Source organism: Fukomys damarensis, unplaced genomic scaffold (assembly GCF_012274545.1).
Source record: "Fukomys damarensis isolate Sample0158 unplaced genomic scaffold, DMR_v1.0_HiC HiC_scaffold_36, whole genome shotgun sequence".
Lineage (NCBI taxonomy): Eukaryota > Metazoa > Chordata > Mammalia > Rodentia > Bathyergidae > Fukomys > Fukomys damarensis.
The window spans coordinates 28,293,113-28,314,551 of record NW_022900948.1 but is presented as its reverse complement, the minus strand read 5'-3'; the positions used below and the strand labels follow the sequence as shown (position 1 = coordinate 28,314,551).

Here is a 21,439-nt window from a genome sequence, read left to right as displayed (position 1 = left end):
ATGTATATATATTTATATTTATATAAAAAGACTAATAGCGGTATGTTATGCATCGATAGCAGCAACAGCTTATCCAGGTTATTCAGAACCTTTTTTAAAATAATGAATCAGCCAAAGTTTTGTGATTATGAGAGATTGAGAGATTTTATGCTATTTTACCAACATTTAATTCTTTTATTTCCAGATGTTGAAATTGAACTACTTTCAAAGAAATAAGATATGTTTTCAGCATTCAAATATTGTGCAAAAGACTATTTATATGAGGTACAGTATTACTGGCCTACTGTGTACTTACTAATTATTATGTTCTGCGAAGTATTATTTGCATATAGTATATGATAATTTGCAGTAATGCATAGGTTAATCCTCACTGTAATTACTTTCAGATTCATTTAAAATTACTTTCCACTTTTAATTTACCTCAAAAATTCCCCTTCTGGAAGGAAATTATTAAAATAATTAAATGAATCTGAAGTTATCAGAAGAAAAACAATGAAACTTGACAAGTTTAGAGTGTCTTTACCAACACTCTAAAACAATCTTTTTTGGAAGGAATTGGGGAAAAGTAGTCTTTATCTTTATTACAACAATAATAGCTGGTATTGGCTACTTATGTTGGGCAAGATGGACTATTATTCTGAGGTTTTACAATTTTACAGGTTAGGAAATTGCTATCCAGAGAAGTTAAATAGCTTGTACTAATATTGGAGGTGATAGACAAGATCGGGCACATTCCAGGTAGTATGGCCGGAGACTTGAAGTGATATTCTAACCCAAGTGTATTGTTAAGAAATGTACTGAAATAATTGTCATACAGGAGTTCACTGTCTTATGATCTTGGCAAATTAATTTTCATTTCTTTATAACATTGACCACATCTACAGGACAAAAAAAATTCTTCAGTAAAACTAAAACTGCTATATTTTATAGGTAATGGCTGGGTGTGGTGGTACACACCTGTAATCCCAGCACTCAAGAGGCTGAGGCAGGAGGATTGCTGTGAGTTTGAGGCCAGCCTGGGCTATCTAGTGACTTCAAGGCCAGCCTGGACTACATAGTGAGACTCTGTCTCAGAAAAACAAACAAAAAATATATAAATATTTTACAAGACATAAGAAAGCATCTTTAGGTTTTATTATTTCCTCACAACCAAGGGAGGCAAATGTATAGTTATAAGATATGCAACAGACTATATGTGGTTCAGTATTACTGGTAAGGAATAAGAAGTTATTATGATACATTTATTGACACTTGGTGAAAGTACAACATATATATTCATATATCCTGAAGCTTTTATTCTTGCTCATGGTATCTTAGTTTCTTGCTGGTGTACAATACTCCATGCTATAATAAAATATGATACCAGTGGCACATCTTTTTATTAATACATGTTTGTGATACATAGTAAATACATCATCGTGAGGCATTGGTAAAATACATATTCTATCTTAACCCTTTGTACTTCTCCTTCCTCTGTTCTCCTTCCCATCTCCCTTCATCCTCATGATCCTAGCAAGTTAATTTTCCATTTCGCATTCTTCTCATTCTTTTGAAGAACCAAGTCTTTGCTTCATTGATCCTTTGTAGGTTTTTAAAGTCTTAGTTTCCTTAATTTTCACTTTGATCTTTAAAATTTCTTTTCTTAGTGTCAGATTTGGACTATTTTTATCTTTCTAGGACCCTGAGATGCATTATTAGGTTATTTGGGATTGCTCTGTTCTTTCCTTGTAAATTTATAGCTGTAAACTTCTTTCTTCAAATTGCTGTCTTGTGTCCAGTAGTTCTTGGTATGTTGTATTTCCACTGTCATTTGATGCTAGAAACTTTTCAATCTTTTTCCCCTGATTTCCTCTGTGATCCATTGGCAAATCTTGTAAAGGTACATCACTGAGTAAAGTTTATGAAGACAGTATTGAAGAATCACACACAAATAAGAAGTAAGGCTATTATCAAATGAAGATTTTGCAAAATTAGATCAATTAACAAACAAGAGGAAGAGAATAATTTGAATATGAAAAGCAGTAAGAGATATTTTAACTCCTCAAATATTTTCTAAAAACATTTTCTTTATGATCAACGTAATGACTAAGATATACATTACATAGTTTTGTAAAAATTATGACAAAAAGCAGTTATAATTTAATTATAAATTTTTATTTGATGAAGTTATATTTTATAACTTTATTCTTTTTAGATAAAAGCCTAATCAAGCTTTTTTCTTACTTCCTATGAATCTTTGGCCCTTGTTTTATATAAATTATCTTAAATGATCTTTTCTCTATATTGTTTATTCTTAGATAATGATAATCTCTTATTTAACATGTTATAAACCTTCAGCAAACAAAAAACTCTTGGGAAAAAATTCAAGAAACTGCCCTTTGTCCAATATGAAAGAATTTTGATAGCTAGAGAAAAAAAGAAGAGCATTTTCAGAGAAACACTGTAGATGGTGCTGTTGATAAGGAAGTGACCGCTGAATGTGAAGAGATTGGGGAGTTCAGAAAGGACTTGTCTACTTAGGGGGAAGAAAAGAGTAATGGAAGTTAAAGTTGGAAAGTGAAAGCAGAGCTAAATTAGAACTTTCCTTAATTTACTCAACTGATTTCACATCACTTTAAAGGAACAGTTTTCTTCACCAGATATACATTTTTAAATTAGAGACATTTTCTGGTTTTAACAAGTAAAATAATGGAAAGGCATGGAAAACAAAAATTAAGACAGCTACATTATACTGGTTAGTGGGAAAAAAAGGTGTTAAGTGATAAATGTCTTAGTTACTTTTCTTTTTACTGAGACAAAATACTCGACACTCTCAAGTTAAAGAAGAGGTTTATTTCAGCTCACAGTTTGTAGAGGTTTCAGTCCATTTCAGTCCATTTTCAGTCCAAGGGAGGGTGGCATGGCAGAGGGGCATCCCAGAGGAGAAGCTGTCCATGGCAGGGCAGGTAGGAGGCAGCAAGCAGTTAGCCTCTCTTTCTCTTTAGTCCATTCGTGTTATAAGACTTTGGGGTGGTGCCACTTACACCCGAGGTAGGCCTTCCATTATCCACACCCAGGACTATGCTAAACCAATTTAATTATCACATACTCTTCATCCCAGTACCACGCACCCTAGATCCAGCCACTTAGTGCATGAGGCTTTGGGGGGACATGTACCTACAGACCATAACAATATACACATCATGTAATCCCATTATTTTTGTCCAACACACACATTTAAGCCTAATTAGAAAAAAAAATCTGTAGGATGATATATCAAACTATTACTAATAATTGCTAGGGAACTTGATTTTCTCAATTGTATGGTTCTGTGTTATTAGATATTTTATAACAAGTATATATTACTGTTATAGAAAAATTCTGTAAGTTTAAAAAATAGAGAATTTTTAATATTCTGGATATTGATGCACAATATATGTTAAAATTTTTATAATCTTACTTTTTTATACAGAATGTAGTTAGAAAAAAGTTTTACCAAGATGCCTTATTGCTTCAAATGCCTTCGTGTTTCTATCAAGATGAAAATTATGCAGGAGTCACTGATGATAAATATAGAAGGCCATGGACAAGAGGTATGTTTTGTTTTTATTTCTCAAAAATATGTGTTTGGGGTTTTTTTCCTCAAAAAGTGATTTTTTTTTATTCAAAAAAGAAAGAAAATGGACAAGATGCCCATCCCTTGACTTCCTTGCCTTCCCTGTACAACTGCCCCTCAGCTCCCCAAAATTGAACTCTGGTGGGACTGGACAGTAGAACAGCCCCTCTCAGATGAGGTCACCAACACTGAGGGGCATTTCTTCAATGGAGGTGTTGTAGAAAGTCTCGATGTCACAAAGAGTTCTCTTTTCTTCTTCTATCACTATGTGTGTTAATAGCCACCATGTTAATGGCCTTATGGTCAAAATGCCCACCATGACCAGTTGTTTATAATATTCAGTTTTCCCAGTTTGTGAGAAGATCAAAGTTGATGACTAAAGAAACCCGCCGTCCATGCCTTTGGCCAGCGAATCAGTGGTACAATAATCAATATTCTGCTAGAGCCAGACCAAAACTTCCTCGTGGTCACATCTCTCTTGTCCATCTCACAATTCCTTTTGGTCCCTATGTCCATGAGTGCCAGAGGCAGTGAAGTGTCTGGCATGCATCTTCTCAGGGGGCCAATAAACCTTCCTTTCGCTATTAATGAATATGACTGCCTGGATAATGGTCAGGGTTTCACACAAGTCAAAAAGTATGTCCAGTTTCCATTCCTTTCATTCCACATTAATGCAGAATTGCTGCATACCTTCCAGGGTCAAGTCTTCTTTCTCTCTTTTTTTTTTTAATACCAAGGATCAAACTTGAGACCTCATGCCTGCCAAGCAGGCACTATGCCACTGAGCTAAATCCACAGTCCCGAGCCTTTCTTCTTGACAGGAATTCGAATGGAGTCCCTCATGAATTTCTTGGTCACCTCTAGTACATCAGAAGGCATTGTAGCTGACAACGAAACCACCTAGATATTGTTGTTGAGCTTTTGGAGTATGTCATAAATCTACTCCTTGAATCCATGGCTCAACATTTTATCAACTTTGTGTAACACAAACATCGTGATGTATTTGGGAGACAAGTGTCCCCAGTTAAGCATATCAAACATCCGGCCAGGGATTCCCACAATGATATGGGGAGCTTCTATCTGCAGTTCTGTACCTCAGCATGCACAATGGTGCCCCCAATACAGGCATGACACAAGGCACCCATATAATCTCCTAATACCATGACCACCTTTTATATCTGAACCCAGACAGAAAAAGGCACTCATTCACTAATTCTGACACATCAGCCCCTGATTCTTTTTTGTTTGTTTGTTTGTGTGAGACAGGGTATCACTATGTGGTTTAGGCTGGCTTTGAAATCACTGTGTATCCCAGGATGGCCCAGAACTCACAGGATCCTTCTGCTTCAGCCTCTTATGTTCTGGGATTACAGGGGTGCCCTACCACACCTGGCCCGGCCCTGATTCTTAGTCTTAATGCCTCTAATTTCTGACAATCTTGAGATATGCACCACTATGAAGCCCATTTTGAGAGAGAACAAGGGGCAAATGGCAAGCAGTAATTCTCTCCTTAAACCCAGGTCTTAAGGACATGGCAGACAGTATTTTATTTGTCTATTTCCTGAGTATACATTGATTCATAATAAAGCCTGAATAATTTTTAAATTTCCCACTCTAATTATAAAGCAGCAGGACAAATATCCTATTCTCAAAATAAAGCATGTTCTGGACCGAAGAGTCCTAGAATGAAATTCTACTCTTAACGTCTTGCTTACATTATTTGCACCCAGAAGTTCCATCAGGATAATTATGACATCTGCTACAGAATGTTTAAAAATTTGTTCCTTGAGCCTCACTAAGTAATTTACAAGTCTAGTGTTTGATTCATTCCCCCTTCAAGATCCAAGAAGAGAACAAAGGCAAAGGTTAGGATTTTATGTTCCGTAGGCATGAAACAGCTTTGGCCACCAACCCGTGCATGGAGCTGTGATGGACAAAGGATTGTCATCTGCTCTGTCCCTGACTGATATAAGAACACCACCACCAATGAAATGTCTCTGTACCTGTTGCCAGGGGGTTTGTTTTGTTTTTATACTTTAGGGGATTGAATCCTGGGCCTTGCATTTGCTAGGCAAGCACTCTATTGCTAAGCTACACCCCCAGCCCACAAAAATATGTTTTAAAAATTATTTCAGAGTTAAGTTGTTAAGAAAATACAGTGCTTTATTAATTGAAGACTCATTGCAGTTATTCATAGCAAAACACTAAGAAATTTACAAGTTGATATTTTTATTACAGAATGTAAGTGACTGAAGAACTGGAAAGTTTGACCTAGATATGATATATAAAAGATGTATAGGTGATGAAGTCTTAAAATGTGCTAACATTATAAACATGTATTTTATCATAATAAGATTTTTCTCATCTGAGGACTGCTTAAAGTTGTAATGATATACTGAATATAAAATTAATTTTAAATAGTGGCGCACGCCTGTAATCCCAGCACTGGGGAGACTGAGGCAGGAGGATTGCTGTGAGTTCAAGACCAACATAGTGAGTTCCAGTTCAGCCTCAACTACATAGTGAGACCCTGTCTCAAAACACCAAAAAAAAATTTTTTTTAAATAGATTTGTGTGAAATTTCATTTCTTTTTGTTTCTGTCAAGACTTAGACTAGAAAAAGGGTAGCCTCCTTGGAATAGTTAAGTCATTTATTAACATTTACTTGATATATACCATGTATCAAATACTGTTATAGGTTGTAAGGACATAGTTACTAATAAGACAGAAATAGCCCCCACCCTAGTGGTTTCTCAGACAGGTAAGGATAGCAAAAAAAAAAATTGAATATAAACTATATTTTAAATATTAACTAATATCTGTTATTGACAACCATAGAGAACACAATAATATAATATGATACGAAATTTCAGGGATAGGAAGTCTTAACTCCTAATATGGTGAGGGTAGCTATTCTGTGAAGAAGTGGACATTTGAGTTGAGACCTGAGTTATGAGAAACAACAAGTGTGCAAGAGATACAGGGGAAATTCCTTTCAAGCAAATGCAAAATGCCTGACTCAGGAATGAATTTGATCTATTTAAGAACCAGAAAATTAGGATATTATAACTGGGAAAGGGGGATCTCAGAAGTAAGCCGTTTTTGAAATATATAAGGCTTTGTAGACCATAAATGTGGAATTTACTTGCTTATTTGTATTATGATTACAATAGACTGAATGTTTCTAACCTCTCTCCATTCATATGTTGAAATCTAATCTCCTATGTGATAGTCTGAGGTGGAACATTTGAGAAGTCATGAGGTCATGAGAGATTAGTGCCCTTATAAAAGACACCCACAAAATCTTCCTTGCTCTTTCCATTATTTGAGAACACTTTGAGAAGATGGTCACCTGTGAACCTGGAAAGGAATCCTCACTAGACACTTCATGTGCTAGTGCCTTGATCTTAGACTTCTTAGCCTCCAGAGCCATGAACAATAAATGTTATTTATTTATTTTGAGTCACTTACTCTGTGGTATTTTTATATAGTTGTTCAAAATGACCAAGACAGTTGTTGATATTGGAAGCCACTGGACAATTTTAAGAAAGGGAGTGACATAACCTGCATCATGGTGATTATGTATGCAAAATTTGGGAGCCAGGAATTGTGGTGCATGCCTATAATCCCAACACGCTGGGGGGCTGAGGCAAGAAGATTGCAAGTTTGAGCACAGCCTGGGCAATTTAGTGAGACCCTGTTTCAAAAAAAATTTTAAAGGGGGTGGGGCTATGAATGAATTTTACTTTAAGGCCCTGGGTTCAATGCCGGTACTGTAAAGAGAAAGGAATTAAAGGAGAAAGGGGAAAAAGAAAAAAAAATCCGGTTTTCTGAAGGATGGAAAGGATGGGGATGGGAGTCAAGAGTAGAGACAGGGAAATCAATCAGGAAGCCATTACAGTGGTCTAGAATCTAGACTACAAAGTGAATGTAGACACTTGATAAAAAGTGATACTAGTTTGCACTAAGGTTATGGTAATGGAGATGTGAGAAGTAGTTGAAATTGAGATTATTTTAGAAGTGAGTGGGCTTAAAAACATAAAGAATAACCCAGGTAACCAAGTAGATGATAGTGCCTTTTCCTAAAATAGGAAAAGGCTCTTGGAGAAGCCAGTTTTTGTCTTGAGTCAACAGCTCTACTTTGCCCCATTTATTAGGTATATAAATGAAGACATTAAAAAGAAGTGATTACATTAATCTTCAGCACACCTGTGCATAACAGTTCTCTGGGAGTCCTTGGACCAACCCAGTCTGCTCTTTCTTACTTGTAGTTCTTCAGAATAACTAAATTGTGCTGGGAAATGCAGCATCCTGTAATAAGGAAGGAACTACCTGCAACAGCCCAGTCATACCTGAAACAGGATGTACTTCTATGCTTTGATCCAGTAAGTTTTAACTTGGCTATCTAAAACCTAGGATAGGCTGGTTTCTGGAGTACCTCAGTTTCTGTGCAAGTGGAACACATGAAGATTCCAGGATTCTGTCCATCCCGGGGCAACTTTCCTGAGCCTTGTGGTGCACTGAATTCTAGGCCTCTGCTGTCATTTACTGTCTGTTTGAAAGTACAGTAATAAGTTCACTTCAGGTAACTTGTGTGGAGATGTTCTGTCTCACCATACTCAGACAAGTTGGTAACTATTGTAGTCCATCTGTTTCACAAGCTAGAGTTTCAAATTGGCGTTATCAATATATAGATTTCACAGAAACTCATGAAACTGGAAGAAGTCACCAATAGCATATAGCATTGTAGAGTATGCATAAAGCACAGAGAATAGGAAAGACTCCTGGATCACTCCAGCAGTTGAAATGTTATTTTAGAAGGAGGCATCAACTAAGAAGTAACATAGGAAAACCAAATGAGCATGGTGATGTAGAATTCTAAAGGAGAAAGTGCTTGAAGAAGGAAGTCAAGGGTTTTGGCTCCTACTGAAAGATCAAGTGAGATGAGAATAGTAAATTGAGCGTTAACTAAAGTAAGTCATTGGTAACCATGATAAGAGTGGCTTCCTTGAAATGGTTATTAATATGGTTAAAACATGATTGGAGTGTGACTGGAGTATACTGAAATATAATTGGAGAATATTCAGAAAAGTATGAATTGGGTAACTGGAGGAACTGGTTTTTTGGGGAGGGGTACCGGGGATCGAACTCAGGTCCTTGCACTTTTTAGGCAGGTGGCAGCACCACTGAGCTAAATCCCTGGTGTAGAGGCATTTTGTTAATAAAGGAAAATTTTTAAGTGAAACACTATCTGAAAGAATGAGGTAAAGAGAGTTATTTTTATTTTAAACATTAATTTTTTAAAACACAAGGGGAGACTAAAATGTTTTTTCTTTTTTTTTAAACTGGGCGTGGTGGCACACACCTGCGATCCCAGCACTTGGCAGGCTGGGGAAGGAGGATTGCCTGGAGTTCAAGGCGAGCCTGAGCTACATAGTGAGTTCAAGGGCAGCCTGAACTACACAGTAAGTCTCCACCTGACCTTTTTCTCTGCCTGTGGAAATAAGCTTGGTGAAAAGAGAATGTGATGATGCAGGAAATAAAAGGGATAATTTCAGAGTAAAGAGGGATAGAAGCAAGAGTACAATTAGAGAAGCTGGTATTTAATAGGCTCCAGAATGTTTCTTCTCTTGTATAGATAGGAGAATAGGGTTTGTAGGTACTTATGCCAGTAGGTTGGTAGAATTGGTGGTGGAAGATGAGGTAGTTCTTTATTTATATCAATTTTGTATGTGAAAGCAGTCATAGGGGTAGGAGAATGGACATTAAGAATTTGTGAAACAGCTGTTTTAAAGAGCAAGAAAGCCACTCTTATTAGGATATATACTATTCCATGTGTCTATATTGGATGGCCATTTGGAATTTATGATTATTATTTGAAATTAGTTCATGCGGCATGATGGGGTGATTTTTTTTTACAGTAATTTACAGCTGTTATAAAGTATATACACAGAAAATTGAGAGTAAGTGTTTTCCTGAATTAATATAAGGGGAAGAGAAGAGAATCAAGAGTTTTTGTAAGACTGTGATTATGGGACTGACCATGGAGCCTACACTGTATAAGAAAGGCTCTGATGATATGAAGAAGGGTGATAAATATGAAAACAGAAGGGTTGATGGATGATAGGTTTTATGTTGGAAATATAGAATAGTGTTTATCACATTGTTGCTTTAGAAGTGCAGGATAGAAAAGGATTTATCATTTTTTCTTTTACGTCTTTTTAAAAATAATAATGACAGCCAAAACTCATTGAGCATTTACAGCATGTCAGGCACTGCTCTAAATAATTTGTATGTGTCATCACATTTTATCTTTACCATAAGACTGTGGATTAACCATCATTATTCCTAATTTGTACATATGGTACAAAGAGGTTATAAGGTTTACCTGAGATCATAAAGTTAATAAGCAGCACTGCAAGGGTTACAATCTAAGCAGAGTGATTCCAGAACCTGTATTCTTAACTACCAAACTTCTATATTTTTTTCAATGAGGCACAGACTGAGATGTTAAGCAATAGATTCAAGGTTAAAAAACAAAAACAAGGTCTGGGGATTTGGCTCAGCGGTTCCACCGCCTGCCTCACAAGTGCAACGGCCCAAGTTTGATCCCCAGTACCAAAAAACAAACAAAACAAAAAAACAAAACAAAACAACAACAAAAAAGACAAAAAACTACTAAGCAGTAATACTGATAGTAGAACACTGATTCTACTGGTAACAGAGTCCTCGGTTGCAGATGCTGACACTAATATTTGACCTGGTTAATCTCCATAAAGGAACCAAGGATCTAATTTGGGAGACAAGATACAGATGCAAAAAAATTTAAATAAGGGGACTGGGGATTTAGCCTAGTGGTTCCGCTGCCTGCTGCACAAGGTCCCTAGTTTGATCCCTGGTACCCCCCAAAATTTTAAATATAGAACTATGTAAGGTTGAGTAGGAGAATGCGACAAACAGTGTTACGGACCATCAAGAAAGTGGGGAACTGGATGTTAATGAAAGCCTTATGAAATACATTATGAATAGCACTATCTAGGATGGTAGTGCTCTCTCTAAGCAAAAGAGAAGCTAGAAAAACAAAGATGGTATGTTTCAGGAAATGTTATTTTGGTTGTAGTTAAGTTTTGGGGGAGACAGATTATAAAAATAAGTATGATTAGGTATTTGGAATCAGGTATCACTTTGGGAAAATTAGAAGAGGTCATCAAAATATATGCTGAATAACTAAATTTTTAAAAATTTATTATACTGAAAGACATATTGGCATTAATCCCTCTCAAAATACTCTCTCTTACTTTAACCACACTTAGCTTTACATTTTTGCCACTTTCTGAAGCAGTTCTAGAAGACCTCTTTCATGGGTGTCTTTTTGTTTTGTTTTGTTTTGGTTTGGTTTGGTTTTTTTGAGACAGAGTCTCACTATGTAGTTGAGTCTGACCTGGAACTCAGTATGTAGCCCAGGCTGGTCTCAAACTCACAGCGATCCTCCTGCCTCAGCCTCTTGAGTGCTGGGATTACAGGCGTGTGCCACCACACCTGGCTCTTTTTTGTTTTTGATACAGAGTCTGCTGTGTACAGTTCGGGCTAGCCTCAAATTCACTATAAAGCCCAGGCTGGTCTCAAACTCACAGTGATCTTCCTGCCTCAGCCTCCTGAGTGCTGGGTTTACAGGAATAGGCCACCACACCCAGCCTTCCTGGGTGTCTTTACAAGGTATAATCAAAATATGGTGAATGGTGCTGCCTAGTGCCATCCAGTGAAAAGTCAGGCTTGTAAACATGTACAGGGGAAAACAAAAACAAAAACAGGAGGGGAACCTAGGAATGAGTGGAGGGAGGAGGGAATTAAGGAATTTAGATGTGTTATGTACATGTACCAACTTCCTACAAGGAATGTAAACATTATGTACTACACACAGTTACTAATGAACTAAAAATTTAAAAAGCAAATACTGCTTTAGAAAGTAGCACGGAAAATGGAGTGTTTGGAGAGGAAGTGTTTTAAGGGGAAATGGGTCTTTTACTACAATGAATATTTTAAAATTTAAACATTCACTGGATTTTTTTAATCACATCTCATACATTTGTGAAAAATAAAGTTAACAGTGAAAGTTAAAGTTAAAAGTGAAAGTTTGGCTTCCTTCTATTAAGTGTAAAAGAATATTTTCGAAGCTAATGCTTGTCATTCTCCTTTCTAGTCTCAGCGGTTTCACTTTGGGATACAACAGACACCTCAGTCTTGGATGAATTGAAAGCAAGTTTTTCTGTGGAGGATTTCCTTGAGAAGTATGTATCCTTACCTGCAAATTTCCCTTTACATCTAGAAGGAGATAAACAGTAAATTCCCTAGGCACCTGAAAAGGGAAAAAAAATCCCTTCCTTTATCTCCTTATATATTTTTTCATTTGACTGAACATAAAGCCCTAATTCGAATCACAAAGGAGAGATTAATTAGAGGTGATTTATATCCTCTCTTTATTTTTCCTTCATTTATCATATTTTAATTATTCTCTGTGCATTTGTGTTGAAGAAGACATTGCAAAATAGAACAAATACATTATCATGCTTTTAATCAATTAGTAAACTTTAGGAATTGTCTATAGAAAGTATTTTAAGATCAGTCTTTTTTCCTATAGTATAAATGCAGATATAAGATTGTGTTCTAGTGTACTTTGTGAAAATATTATTGCTAGTTTAGTCATGCATCAAATATTTGCATATTTATGTTTTGTATATAGGATACAAAAATCACATAACACGTAGACTTTACCCTCAAAGACACAAAAAAATAAGAAATAGTGTTTCACTAATAAATAATTACAAAATGATGTGCAGAGTACAGTGACAGTAATAGACATAACATGAGGAAGGACGTCTAATTTGTTCTATATTGTTAATGTAGAAATAGAGATTTGAGGTTAATGTAAATAATTTACTCTATTGCTTTTCTTCATGCAGACTGTTGTTCAGACCCAGGAAGGATTTCATTATTATTCATATTTTCTAGTTTTAGTAATTTTAAGTTTTCCTTAATTGAAATTAAATTATTGAAATCTGTCTAGACTCTGGAAACAATAAAGCCTAATATACAATTTCTGTCATCTAGGGATATATGTAAGTTGGGTTAGGAAGATAATAAATACACATAGGAAAATAACAATGTATGAATTATAAGCAAATGTAAGATGACCAGTATAAGGTCATTATAAGACAAAGCCAATAAGAACTGTCAGACAGGTGCTGTGAGCAGACCTAAGATCCCAGGTACAGAGGAGGTGGAGGTGGGAGGGCTGAGATTTTAAGACCAGCCTGGGAAACATAGCAAGATCTGTCTCAAAAGAAAAAAAAAAAAATCTTTGCGAGTAAACTCCTGAACAGTGACAAATGGTTTAGTGAAAAACATTCCGCATTATGAATTAAAAGATGGGGACTTCAATTCTTGACTTTAAAAGTCAATTGCTAATTGCTTGACTAGTCATTGTATCTCTGACTTTTTTGGATTGGTGCTTCTTAAACTTCACTGTATACAGTGGACCCTCAAATTACAACTGGCCTGACATGAACAACTTGCATTAATTAGGTTAATGGGGGATTTATCTGCCTCTTGTTATCTACAGCATGAACCCAGGTAAACATCCAGATCTCAGCTGTATTGACTTAGTTACAACCAGCCCTTGGAATGGATAGAGTTCATTAAGTCAAGGGTCCACTATATATGAATCACCTGAGGATCTAATTAAAAGACAGATTCTGATTCAGACAATCTGTTTTTGAGCCTGAGATTCTGCATTTCTAGTCTGCTCATAAGTATTACTAATGCTGCTGGTCCAAAAGCAAAATGATTTTTAAGATTTCTGTCCACCATATGAGTTTGATTGGTAGGAGAGATCAGCTTCACAAATAAGTAGGAACTGCACTTGGGTTGAGCATTGAAGGAGAAACTAACTTGAGATTAAATATTTTGGGCAGGAAAAAAATCCAAAGGGATAGAATAGGACTATGCAGTTAGAGTGTAATGCAGGTATTAATAAAGGTAGTTTGGCTCATACCAAAGATTCATCAATGAAAGAAATGAGAAGCCATAAAGGAATGGCCGCTTTATCCTATCTGACCGCCCATTCATTTTCCAATACCAAACTAGAGTCCATGGCAAATAAATTGAAATCCTAGCACCACTCAGAATCAAATACACAATTACCAGTCTCCTTAGACATCGTCACCTGACTTTCTTCCAAGTGAGTTATAAGTAGAAGAGTCTTGTGCAATTTCTGGAAAATGTTCTTAAAGGGAAGGAACATGTTTTCCACTTTTTCCCTTTCCTGATGCTGGAATACGGATGTCACAACTAGCTCCATTAGCCATCTTGGACTAATGCTGACAAGAACTAAATTTAAGGGTGGCGGAGTGAAGCAAGGGCCAAATGCAGAGAGATGAGGGGGAAGGAACTATGCAATAAGCTTCCTAACTTCCAAGACAGAGCACTTGGCCAAATTGAGCAAGAGGAAGAACATGTAACCGTATTTTCTGTTCTTCATGGCTTGCTGCATTCAGATGAATACAAGTGAATACAATAGATTTCACATATAATTATTTCCTGAACTCTTCATAGTAGCTATTTCAGGTGAGAACAATTATCCTCCTATATTTTTGATCTTGAATGTTCCCCCAAAAGCCTATGTGTTAAAGGTTTAGACCCTAGGGTGGTACTATTTGAAGATTGTGGAGCCTTTAAGAGGCCAGGCCTTGTAGGACACTTTTAGATCATTGAGGAAATGCCCTTGAAGGGGACAGTGGGACCCCAAATCCTTTGTATTTCTTTTTTTCTATGCTTGAGCCTTGAGGTGAACAGTTCCACCCCTGCATGTGCTGCTGGTGTGATACGCCCCTGCAGGTCTGAAGCAAGGGGCCAACAACTGCTCATCAGCTGAAACCTCTAAAACTGAGTGAAAATAAACCTTTTCTCAAGTTGGTCATCTCAGGCATTTGTTATGCTAATGGAAAGCTGATACATACAACAGTGTGTATGAGAAACTGAGAGATATTACATAACTTGCTCAAGGTTTCACAGCGAGTTAGTGGTTGGAGTTAAGACTGCAATCCTGGTCTAACTGACTTCAAACCCTGTACTATTGTGTTTTGTATGTTTTTAATTTAATATTTTCATTGACATATAACTTATATGTAATTTACCCATTTTAAATCCATTGGTTTTTAATATATTCACTAATTTCTGCAGCCATTACCACAAGCAATTTAAAAGTTTCTTCATCCACACAAAAAGAAATCTTATACCTATTAGCAGTCGCTCCTAACATCCCCTCAGAAAAACACTAGATTATTTCCTGTCTTTGTGAATTTGCCTGTTCTTGGTATTTCATATAAGTGGAATCCTAGAATATGTACTTTTTTTATTGGCTTCTTTAACCTACTTTCGAGGTTCATCATATACTGTATGCCAATATTTAATTTTTTAATGCTAAATAGTATTCCATTATATGAACATAGAAAATTTTATTTATTTATCAGCTGATAGATATTTAGGTTGTTTCCATTTTTGGCTATTATGAATAATGCTGCTATGAACATCTGTGTACAGGTTTTTGTGTAAACAGATACCCTTCCAGGATTGAAATTGCTGGATCATATAGCAACTCTGTCTTTAACTGTTTCAGTAGTTGCCAGACTGTTACCCAAAAAGCTATACCATTTTCATTCCCATAAGCAGTGTATAAAGGTTATAATTTATTCACATTCTTTAAATACTTATCATTTTATTTTTTTGGTAATAGCTGCCTGAGTCAATGCCTTAGTTTATTTTCTTATAGTTTTGATTTGTATTTCCCCAAATACATTTTGAGCATTTTTTCTTATGTTTATTGACTATTAGTATATCTTCTTTGGAGAAATGGCTATATAAATCCTTTGCCCATCCTTTTAACTGTCTTGTTCTCAGAATTTTAAGAATTCTTTGTGAGGTGTATTGGCACACATGTGTAAGCCCACTCAGGAGGCTGAGGCAGGAGGATTGCTGGGAGTTTCAGGCCAGCCTGGGCTACACAGTGAGTTCAAAGCCAGCCTGAACTACATAGCAAGACCTTGTCAATGAATGAATGAATGAATTCTTTATATATCCCAGATATCAGTCTTATCAGATACATGGCTTATAAATATTTTCTCTAGTGGATTATCTTTTTTATCTTTCTGATAATATCCTTTGACATAATTTTTTAACATTGATATAACCCAGCTATCTTATTTTTTCTTTTATCACTTGTGCTTTTGGTGTCATTTCTAAGATATTTTTACATGACCCAAAGTTACAAGGATTTACTCCTTTATTTTCTTCCAAAATGTTGCCTGTGATATTTTTTTTACACTGTAGAGTTAGATTAAACTGGTTCATAATATTTGCCCATGACTCTTTTAAAGACATAAATCAGATCATGAAATGCTTCTTATAACCCACCAACATCTCAGTGCACAAAGAATAAAATCTAAAAGTTTACCAAGGCTTACAAGGTCTAGAATGATTTGTTCCCTGCCTACTTATCTAAACTTTCTTTGTTCCAGTTACCCTGAACTTTGTTTTTCCTGAAGAAAAACAAAGAAAATATGACAAGGTTATTTTCTTTTTTTAAGCCTTTGTATGGTTCACTCCCTGCTGTTATTCAGATAGCTATGGAAGTATCAGCACTCACTAACTATATTCTCTTAAATATACCTCTTAAGCCATACGTGCAAGAGCCTGCCTGTAATTACAGCACTTTGGGAGGATGAGGTAGGAGGATCATATGTTCAAGCCCAGCATGGACAACTTAACACCTTAGTCCAACCCTGTCTTCAAATAAAAAATGAAAAAGGGCTGGGGATATAGCTCAGTCCAAAAGCCGTGGGTTCTGTCAACAGTATTGTAAAATAAACAAACAAACAAGCCTACCTCTTACCAACTCTCTGGCTCTTATATGATGTCCAAATATTTTGTTTCATTTCATTCATAACACTTTTTCCACTTTACATGATTTATTTACTTATTTGTCTATCCCCCGCTTAGCAGGTAAACTTTGTAAGGGCGTGAACTTTGTTTTATACACCAGTCCATTCTCAGCACCTAAAATAATATTAGCACATTGTAGACATTCAATAAATATTTTTCTTTTTTCTCTCTTTGAGTTTATTGGTACATTTTAGGTATATAGTACAGTTACATTCATCATTGGGATCTTGCACCTTTACATGACAGGTCTTGGGTCTCATTTTTTACCCATACTCCTGCCCTCCCTTCCCCCACTCCTCCCTTCCCTATTTACAAACACTTTATTTCCATTTTTTAATTTTCTCAGATATTTTTCCTTTCCCTTATTCCCCTTCCCCTACCCTTCCCACTTTCCCTACACCTTTTGCCCTTTCCTTCCTATTTCACATTGTCAGATATCTCATTAGGATCTTGTGTACCATTATAGTTTTTCACAGAGAAACTATTCAGTATTTATACATCATGTGTGACTTATTTATTTCACTTAGGAGTATATCCCCAATATGTATCCATTTTCCTATGAATGAATCTACTTTCTCATTCTTTATGGCTGAGTAGTTCCATTTTATAGAAAAACCATATCTTCTTTATCCAGTCTCCAACTAATGGGCAAATGGGCTGTTTCCAAGTTTTAGCTATTACAAACTGTGCCACTATAAACATAGGTGCGCATATATCACTGTGGTATGATTCTTTTAATTCTTTTGGAAAGATACCCAGCAGAGGGATGGCTGGGTCAAATGGAACCTCTAGTCCCAGCTCTGTGAAGTATCTCCATATTGATTTCCATAGTGGTTGCACCAGTCGGCACTCCCACCAACGATGGAGAAGGGTTCCTTTCTCCCCACAACCCCACCAAAAATAACCCTGTTTAAGTTATTAATGAATGGCTGTGGATGAAATCATCCATAAAGAATGATAGCAAAAGAAAGTGAAGACTATCTAGACTTTGAAATTTCAGAAACACCAGTATTTATAGGTTTAGCAAAGGAGGAGGCACCAATGAAAAGAGAATGAATAACATTAGAAAGGGAGATAAAAGGAGAGTCAAGAAACACTACTATTTCTGGATCATTTTTATCAAGAGAAAGAGAACTAACTAGGCATTCTCAAAACTATAGCACCAAGTATTATTACAAAATACTACCATTGTCAGCATTTTTAAAAAGACAGTAGATATTGTAAGCACTAAATTCTGAAATCTATAAAATTCACATATGAATCGGTGCTCTTAAAGAATAATATGAAATGGGAGAGTTGGAAAATTTCTTCTTGTACTTGTATTTCTTTAAGAATTAAGGAGCCAGGCGTGCTGTCACATGCCTGTAATCCCAGCACTTGGAAGGCTGAGGCAGGAGGATCTATGAGTTCAAGGCTGGCCGAGGCTACATAGTGAACTACATGGACCCTGTTTTAAAGATGCCCCAAAAAAAGAGTGAAGGAGAAATTGTAGAAATTTTTATTCCTATGAGTTTAAGATGCAGCATACTAATATTTTTCTCCACATATATTGGTGAGTTATATTAATTTTGCTTCTCTCATCTGTACAAGGGAATTATTAGGGGTAAACTATTTTAGAATATCAGCAAAAAGGTATAGTAGGATATATAGTTAAATTGCCAATAGTATTTATCTGTTGGAAGATCTCTTGTAATGTCAATATCTTAGTAGTATAGACAATGGCAGATAAACCTGTATCAATCAGGAAACACGTAAGTATGAGTAAGCTTAAGGAAGAAAAAAAAAGTTCCCAAACTGGGAACAAAAGGACATTGTTAACCAATCTAAGCTTGTCGAGATGAGGGGCACCAGGTGATTATCAACCTAGTAAGAGGTACAGCTTGAGGAGAAGGGCTGTCTGATAAGACATGAAACCTTTAATGGAAGAGTACAGTCATTTCCATACTGTGGCCCAGCAGAGAAGGATTTGTTTGGGAGGAATAATATTCCAATGAGTCTCCCTCCATTTTTGTTGGCTGAACCTAGCCGAAAGCCAGAAGCATAATAATTCATTTGGTTCATAGAGATCAGCATCCCAGTTTTGCAAAGCAGAACGTAAAAGTTTGGACAATGGTATTGTGGAGCAGACATTGAAAATACAACACAAGGGCAGTTTGGCAGTGTGTGACAAACACAAAAGCTGTAGACCTTTAACTTCATAATTTCTGTTTTGGGGAAATGTGTTTTGAGAAAATGATTAGATAACTATACAGAGATATTCCTTGTGTTGTTGCTCATAATAGGGAGTAATTAAAAACTATCCTAAATTTCCAAAATAGGCAACTGGTTGACTAAATTATGATTTACTGATTATGTCAGTCAGCTTTCCATTACTTCAACAAAACACCTGAGATAATCAATTTTTAAAGATATTTATAGGTTTATTTTGGATCACAGTTTTAAATATTTCAATTGGCTCCATTGCTTTAGGTTCTCTGGTAAGGCAGTGTGTCATGGAGAGCGCTTGGCAGATCAAAACTACTCATCTCCTGGACTGGAGTTGAAAGAGATGAAAAATAAGGAGCCAGGGTCCCACTGTTCCCTTCATAGGCGCCCCAGTGACCTAAAGCCTGCCCGCCAGATCCCACCTGGAAAGGTTCCACCACCACCCACGAGTGCCTCTCTGGAACCAAGTCTTTAACACATGGGCTTTTGGGAGACATGGAAGATACAATGGTAGCCCTAATAGAGTGGGATCCTGTTCCTCCATTCCAATGAAACAAATGTACATTGATATGTAAACATGCCCACGCTTCACGGTTCAGCAGAAAAGAGCAGATTACAGACTACCCTGTACACGAATCCACTTTAGTTTTAAATATATAAAAATTACTGAGGGCTGGGATTTAGCTCACTGGTGCTGCTGCCTGCCTCTCAAGCACAAGGTTCTGAACTTGATCCCAGGTACCAAAACAAAATTGAGAAATTTATGTAAGTTTTGTATTGACCTCAAATGGTAAGGTTATTGATGTGTTGGAATTTGATCATTTTTACCACAATATGCATGTACTATTTATTAATAAAAATGTTTTAAAATATGATGTAGTAAAATCAATAATTTTATAATGTTATAGAAAGACAGTTACAGGAATGGAGACTCAGGTTAATGATGAGTTTGAAGAAATTGTCCCCAGTTCAAATCCAAACTCCCCAAATAATGTAGAGGAAGGCTTGTATACTTACAAGGACTACAGTGAAGTCTTTACAGTTGACAGTTATTTGAAGGAATATCCAGCACTTCAGCCTCGGAGCCAAGGTACCTCATTTGTTATTTTAATTGTTACAAAATATTTCTTACTGACATATGTATTTTCAGTTCAGTGAGTTTTTAGTTTAATTGGATGCTTAATTTTATTAAGGTAACTATCTACATAATTATAAGTCTAAGTCTTGCCATGTTAGGAAAATAGTTCCTCTTTTATATTAATCCCCTTTTGTAAAGTGGAGTGTTTTGTTGCGGGGTTCTGGGGGTTGTTTGCTAAGCCTCAAAATAACTTACATAAGTGTGCTCAAAATGTATTGTAGTGACATTGGTATCTATGTACAAATCTCATAGCGATCTAGTGTGACATTAAAATACTAAATTATGAAGTTAGGGTTGTATATTGTTTTTCAGAACATACTAAAGATTTCCAATCTCATTTAATTTGAAATCTTAGTGTGTATCACATTTCCCAATTTAAGAACAAATAAATATATGTTCTCATTTCCAAGTATTTCATTAAAATAAATTCCTGAGTATGAAATTATTTGGCATTTCTTTTATGAACACGTCCACTAGCATAGTATTGAATTACTTTGTTAATGCCAGCTTTACCATTATTGGTATACTACTGCTGATGTTGTAGTAATACATTTAAACCAGTGGACCAAAAAATACATTTTAATTGCATTTTTAAAATTACTATTTCTATATCTGCATCCTTGTCTTTTGTGAAGTAATTCTTTCTCTTGTGTATATTTCTATTCTTATATATTATCTGTATATATAAAGAAATCAGTAATGCCAAATGAATCTGAACCTAACCAGTTCTGTTAGTTTCCTTTTTTAAAAAATGTTTCATTTTATTTAAATTTTCTTTCATTTCTTTTATACTGAGAAAATTTTTCCTTAATTAAATAACTACTTATTTTTATTTTAGGTTTTGTGTCATCTTATTGCACATTTTGGTATATGTTTAAATGTAGGAAAAATGTTTTTTCCAAATGTTTTGGCAGTTGTCCCAATATCATTTATGGAATAGATCCTTCCTTTCCTGCTGACTAGAAATGCTACTTACATCATATATGAAATTCTTACCCACATTAGAGTTTATTTCTGGGTTTTAAATTATGTCATATTGTTTTGCTTATTGTTGTGACTATATCAGATGGCATTCACTATTTAATATATAATTACAACATATATTTATTTCTCAATAAAGTATATCTGTTAGAAAATTATTAATTTAATGATTTTATCAGGCACCTTAGTGAACTCTTTTTTTTTTTCTTTTACCTATCTTGGGTTTTCTAGCTAGACAAATGTATCTTCTGCAAAGCATAAACTCATATTCTTTCCTACCAATAGGCTTTTTTCCCTTTTCTGCTTATTTTCATAGTTAACTAGCCAAAATTTGTTTCCTAATGATGATTTAACATTCCTCTACAATAGTTGGAAACAGTCTGTGAATCTGTGGTGCACATATAATAATTGTTATGAAGTAAGAACTCTACAGAGGGACCGGGGATTTAGCTCAGTGGTTTGGTGGCCTGCCTCGCAAGCACAAGGCCCTGAGTTCGATCCCCAGTACCAAAAAAAAAAAAAAA

General features: G+C 35.7%; 1 protein-coding gene and 1 pseudogene across 1 annotated transcript in view; one reads left to right on the top strand and one right to left on the bottom strand.

Moving 5' to 3' along the window:
• Positions 1-21,439, top strand: part of Shoc1 (shortage in chiasmata 1) — an 83,801-nt gene that overhangs the window by 3,307 nt on the left and 59,055 nt on the right. The window contains exons 2-5 of the mRNA XM_010639338.1: positions 185-264; positions 3,452-3,572; positions 11,796-11,883; positions 19,705-19,886. Coding sequence (XP_010637640.1) covers positions 220-264; positions 3,452-3,572; positions 11,796-11,883; positions 19,705-19,886 — 436 coding nt within the window. The 5' untranslated portion in view covers positions 185-219. The remainder of the gene's footprint in view (positions 1-184; positions 265-3,451; positions 3,573-11,795; positions 11,884-19,704; positions 19,887-21,439) is intronic.
• On the bottom strand, positions 3,934-7,028 carry LOC104873003 (annotated as a pseudogene).